This window comes from Prionailurus bengalensis, chromosome E1, assembly GCF_016509475.1.
Source record: "Prionailurus bengalensis isolate Pbe53 chromosome E1, Fcat_Pben_1.1_paternal_pri, whole genome shotgun sequence".
Lineage (NCBI taxonomy): Eukaryota > Metazoa > Chordata > Mammalia > Carnivora > Felidae > Prionailurus > Prionailurus bengalensis.
In genome coordinates, this window is record NC_057347.1 from 54,086,812 (window position 1) to 54,092,856 (window position 6,045).

General features: G+C 53.9%; 1 protein-coding gene across 1 annotated transcript; it reads left to right on the plus strand.

Moving 5' to 3' along the window:
• The first annotated feature begins 749 nt into the window (after positions 1-749).
• On the plus strand, positions 750-5,685 carry RPL38 (ribosomal protein L38). The gene is made up of 5 exons (XM_043585160.1): positions 750-845; positions 1,050-1,088; positions 1,260-1,320; positions 4,731-4,853; positions 5,611-5,685. The coding sequence occupies exons 2-5, from the start codon at positions 1,086-1,088 to the stop codon at positions 5,634-5,636; spliced, it is 213 nt and encodes a 70-aa protein (XP_043441095.1). The 5' UTR covers positions 750-845; positions 1,050-1,085; the 3' UTR covers positions 5,637-5,685.
• Positions 5,686-6,045: the final 360 nt, after the last annotated feature.

A 6,045-nucleotide genomic window follows, 5' to 3' on the forward strand; every position in this document is an offset into this window, starting at 1 on the left:
GTAAAGGCCTGCGGAGAAAACGAGGTCACGCATGGGCTGGAGGCGGGGAGGAAGCAAAGGGGCAAAGGAAACGCTGCCTGCCCAGAGCTGCCCGCCCGTTTCAGGGGCACCGCCTCCGAAAGCAGCGGCCAGGAGTCTGGGCTTGGGATCTGACCACCGTGGGTTCGAGTCCTGGCTTCATCTCTCTCCAAAAGGACAAACCTTCATTCGCCCCGTGGGAAAAACTGGGGTAACGACGAGAGCCACCTGTCACAGGTGCGCCTGGGGATCAGAGGCTTAGCACAGGGGGTGCCCCATGTTATGCGCCATCAATGTCAGCTACTGGAAGTATTAATTTACCCATATTGTACACCAGTTCTTAAAGGAATTGGAAGCAGCATGACGGATTAGACGTCCACAGGGAAGGCGATCAGACAGAAGTGTGAGAAACCCCTAGAAAGTTCTAAAATGTACATAAGAGGATCCCTTTATTTAAATAGGAAAATCTCTGCGTAGATGCCCAACGCACAGATCGAATGAAAGTAGTCGATAATAAGTGTCCGGTCTTTCAACCGGATCTGAAAGAAAGCCTAACAAAGCCTACGTGGGGGACTGGGGATGGGGAAGGTAAAGAGAGTGAAGGGAGGAGGGAGGCGGCCCACTTTATTCCTCGATCTGCACTATTAATATAGGCCAGAAGGGGGCAGAGATGCTGCAACGGGAAGGACAAACGCCTAAGTAATTCTTGACCCTTTGCAGACACCGTACCCAGTTTCCTTCGGGGGAGGGTTTAACTGCCAGGAAACGGAAGTCTCGTTCTTTTCCTTCCTCCCTTCTTGCTGCTCGCCGCGAGTGTCTCCTGAGCGGTAAGCGGGGCTCTGGCGGGTAATCCGGGGTAATCCACGACCGGGGGAGAGCTGAGGAACCCGGGTGTGGATCGAGGGTGCGGGGGAGGAGGATGGAGTGCGACGGGGTCGGCATTTCGGGGTGGGGGTGGGGGTGGGGGAGAGAAGCGGGGGTCGTCGCGCCTCCCCGCGCCCCGTTGACGCTAACGCTTGTCTTCTCCGCAGCTGCCTGCCGCGCGCTCGCCTGCGCCCCTCGTAACCATGGTGAGTACGGCCCCTGCCGGGACCTTCCCAGGGAGGCGGCGGGGCCCCCGGGGCGGGCGGGCGGGAGCGCCTGAGCAGGGGTCTCCGATCCCCGCCAGGGACTGGTGGCGATGGTTAAGTCACAGCCAGAAAAAGCGTGTCTGTGCAGCTCATTGCCCGTTTGTGTTGCAGCCTCGCAAGATTGAAGAAATCAAGGATTTTCTGCTCACGGCCAGGCGAAAGGATGCCAAGTGTAAGTGGTCTCCCTGACCGGGCGGGAGGAGCGAGCGGGGGCGGGCGCGCGGGGCGGCCCCTACCCCGAGCGCCGTCCCCCGGCGTGTCCCCGGGGAGGCTGTTCCCGCGAGCGCCCGGCCGCCGGGGAGCGGCGGTTCTGGCGTGCTTCCCGGAAGGAAGACCTCGGTGGGCAGTGCGTTCCCTGCTTTGCCTGATGGTGAACGCTTTCAGAGCCGTGCTTAGTTCAGAACAAGGTGTGCGTTCCGAGCAGAAGCCTTGCTGGGTGGAGGTCGGGAAAGGCGGGTCTCCGGACCCTGACTCCAGCGCGGCACGTTGGGCTGGGGGCCCGCGGCGGTCGGGGTCCTGGCTCCGCGCCCAGGGAACTGCACGAAGTTGTCGGATTTGGTTTCCCGGCGTGTAAAGCAGGGAAAGGAAGCGGTGCGTCCGAAAGCTACAACAGCAAGCTTCGGATTGGTGAGGTCGCGGCCCGGGTGCCCAGTTCTCGTTCGCACCACGCGTGGGAGGGAGTTCCGTTCTGGCTTTGTTGTCGTGGCGGAGGTTTGGGGGCTTGTGCTTAACGCGGGGTAGCTGTTGAGTTCGTACCTTGGAGGGAGGGTGCTTTATATTTAGAGCGAGCGAAGAAGAGCGAATCTTAAGCAGGCTCCACGCTGAGCACAGAGCCCAACTCGGGGCTCGATCTCATGACCCTGGGATCATGACTTGAGCCTTTGGTGGCTGCTCAGCCGCCACCCAGGAGCCCCCTTGGGGTTTTTTATTTGGGGGGGGGGGGTTGTTTGTTTGTTTTTTAGCCCAGAGTCGTCTTCCTGCTACATCAAATACTCCTTAAAGCTTCCTTTTCCACTCAGACGTGTCATTAAGAGAACATGAGATGCTCTGAACGTGGCCTGGCGTCCTGCTGACCTGTTGACGTGGTTCAGGACCTGGTTGTCCTGTCTGGTGCTCTGTCCTTGGAGGGATGAAAGTGCACGTGGGTTCACAGTGTTGGGGGAGGGGGGGTCCCATCTGTGTCCTTGTTACCTTCACGCCTCTGGTACTTCTTGAGATGGTGGCCGTCTGTGGGAACAAGTAGCATCTGGTAGGGATGTCTGTCCGGTGGTTCTGGGGACCGCAGGTGACAGCGTGTGTGTCGTATACTGTCGTGCTTAGAGAGGTTGTCTTGACAGTTTCGTTCGGACCAGGGGTGGTCACACTGCCTGCCTGAGTCAATCCCAGCTCTGTCAGTAAGTGGCCATCCTCAGCAGAGTAGACACAGCACCCCCCTTTCCTTCAGTTGAAGATGGGACAGTAGAATCTGTCCCATGGGATTGGTGCGAGGATCACATCAGAGGGTCCTGTAGAGACCTCAGTATGTTGAAGAAACGGCCCCAAATCCGTCAGATTGGTTTGCGTTTTAATTTGGGAGCGTGGTGTTCCTGTGGCCTGTGAGGTCAGGGTTGCTGCCCTGCAGACATAATAGGGTGTTCAGTGTCGGTTCAGTAAATTTTTTAAAAACTGAATTTATAAATATGTGTAATATAAAGCTTATTCTTACTTTTTTTTTTTTAAGGTTATTTAGTTACTTGGAGAGCAAGCTTACGCACGAGTGGGGGTGGGGCAGAGAGAGACAATCCCAAGCAGGCTCTGAGCTGTCTGTGCAGAGCCTGATGCAGGGCTTGATGTCAAGAACCATGAGATCGTGGCCTGAGCCCAAATCAAGAGTCAGACACTGAACCGAACGAGCCAGCCAGGCGCTCCCATAAAACCTGCTTTTAAGTGTGCAGTTCACTGGCCCGGAGAACGTGCTCGCCGCATCTTCAGAACTCTTGATCTTGTAAGACTGAAACTACGCTCCTGAAGCAGTAACTCCCCGTCCTCTCCCTCCAGTCGCCGGCAGCCACCATTCTGCCTGCTTCGTGGACTGTTCTAGATCCCTCCTGTAGGTGAAATCAGCGGTGTTTGTCCTCTTGTGACTGGCTTGCTTCGTGTAGCGTAGGGTCTTCGGGGCTCATCCACATCGTCGCATTTGTCAGTTGCCTTTTTAAGGCTGAATACTCGTCGTACGGACGTGCCCCGTTTGGTTTCTTCGTCCGTCAGTGGGCGTTCGGTGTCTCCTCTGGCCGTTTTGAATGCTGTTGCCTTGGACACTGGCATAAAGTCTCCTGTTTGTGCTCTCGGTCCTTCGGGGTGCAGGACCGTGCCCGGAACGGAACTTCCGCGCACACTCTGATAATGTTGAGTAAACGTCTCTTCTTCAAGCGATGCACGGGTCTTCCCCGCACACGTTGAGCCTAACGTGTAGACATACAGCAGCTGCTAGGGGCAGTGCGGTGCCTTCGCATTAACAGGAACGTTAAGGTAGCAAGATAGGTTGGTTTGAATGAATACCCAGTTTTCTGGATTTACTACAACATAAGCTGAGGCGGCCACTGCCTTGGGCGGGCTGAAGGGCTTCTTCCTGTGCCATGTCTTCTCCGGCAGTTGCTGGCAGAGACGGAGTTGTGGGTTGTGAGTCCGAGTTAATCTTGCGCTGCTTCTGCGGGGGCTGAGTGCTTGTGTCAGGTCAGGTACGGGGCTGAGACGCCAGAGCCCTGTGCATTCCCCAGCCAGCGGACTCTTGACTGATACTGATCATCCGCTGATACGATAATAACGAATTCTGGGGAGAGTCTGGGCTGTTTCTAAAGTTACGGTGAGGAGTTTTGATGGGCACGTGAAATGGCCGTAACTTACGTGAGTAACATAAGTGAGTGGCCTCCAGAGCAGCCAGGGCGAGCACATGGACGCCATCCACAGACCACAAAACTTAGACCTTGCAGCGCTGAGTTTGAGTTACACCTGGGACTCTTTGTTGTCTGTGCTCTGGTCCTGGGAGAGAATTTGGCAGTAGGAAAGAGGCCGGAAAAGGAGTTTCACGAATTTAAGAAAGGCTTTAGCATATAACTCACTGTGTAGGTGATGGGATCCTGAAGCAAGCAGTTCCCATTGGCCCAGGGGCTGTCCTCTCTGGAAGGGAACTGAAGGGAAATGTAGTGGCTTTTGTTTTGAGAGAGAGAGAGAGAGAGAGCTCCTGGGTACAAGATGGAGGGACAGAATCCCAAGCAGCCTCCCCGCTTAGTGCAGAGCCCACAGGGTTCAATCTCGTGAACCTGAGATCACGAGAGCCAGAGTCAAGAGCTGGGACACTTAACCGGCTGAGCCACCCAGGCGCCCCGGGAAATACAGGTTTCTGACAGCTTTTTAAATACTGAAGTCTTAGAGGACCTCTTGTTTTCTCTTTCAGCAGAGGCACGGTACAGGGAGGAGAGCACAGCCCTGTCCGTGGTTGCAGTCCAGAGTGCCCCTTTCTGCATAAATACAAAGCAGGTGCGCTGCATGACATCTCTTTTCTGTGACACAGTTTTTAATTGCTCATTCTGGTCTGTTTGGTAGCCGTCAAGATCAAGAAAAATAAAGATAATGTGAAGTTCAAAGTCCGATGCAGCAGATACCTTTACACTTTGGTCATCACAGACAAAGAGAAGGCAGAGAAACTGAAGCAGTCCCTGCCCCCAGGTGAGTGAGTTTGGAATCGGCTGGGGGGTGGGGGGGGGGGGGTAAGACCAGAAGTGTGGAAGGTGCACGTGTCTCCATCTTGTTCCTTGAGTTGTCCCCAGATTTAGGATAGTGCACGTGTGGCTTGTCCTAAGTATCTGCTTTTGCTGTTGGTCGTGCAAGGAGTGAATGGTCGTGGTCCCCAGTGTCCATCCCATACCAGGAATCGTTTCCTTGGCCAGAGGGCAGTTTGTTTCGTTCCCGTTCGTGCTTTGCTAACGCAGTGTGGGGCACTGGTCCGTTCTCCCCACAGCCCTGCAAGGTGGCTACTTTACTGTACCAGCGGTGCAGGTCGGGAAACTAAATGCTATAGGCTGTGAGCATAGGTTGGACGGGGCCCTTCTAGCTGGTGGGAGGACCAAGGGCCATGGGGGACACGGCCCGGAGCACAGTGCTCCCAGAGTCTGCCTCTTGACCGTGAGAAGTAAACTGATAGGGCCAGGCTTTGTAAGCTCCTCTTGAGACTTCTTCGTGGAGGCTGTGAGAAGAGGAGTGTGTTTTGTTTATTATTACTATTATTATTATTATTATTATTATTATTATTATTATTACCATCGTTGTCAAACACTATTATTTTAAGCAGAACCACCTCGGTATGCTTAATTTCTGAGTCTTGTTAACCCTCTTTAGTTTTAAGTACAAAATCCAGACAAGCAAGAGTAACTCAAAATACAATGTATGTTTTGGGTGGCTCACTTCTGTATCTCTTTTCTCCTAGGTTTGGCAGTAAAGGAGCTGAAATGAACCCGGCACACTGATTGGAACTGTATTAAAGTTTTAAAAATTCCTAAAACGTCCTTTGTCTTTGAGGGCAGGAAGGGGAATATTACTTGGTCACAGGTCTTGGTGGGAACAGGCTGGGGGTCCCGGTTGCTACCTCCTTGGTGTCCCTCATCTTTGGCCGTGATCCCAGTGGACGAATAGAACCATCCTCTTTTTAGCCTAAGTTTGAAAATAAATAGGTGGAAATAGACGGAAGAGCCAGGTCTTTGTGGAAGTAAGCCAGCGTGCCCTCGTGGGATTTAGAAGTCATTTGGGTAAAGTGAGCTTCCTGATAACGAAAATGGTGGTTACAAGGTGGAGTTGATTAGCCGTCTTAGAAGTGCGGAGCCGGCCCATCTTCCCAGCAGGGCTGCGTTCAGATCCACTGTGT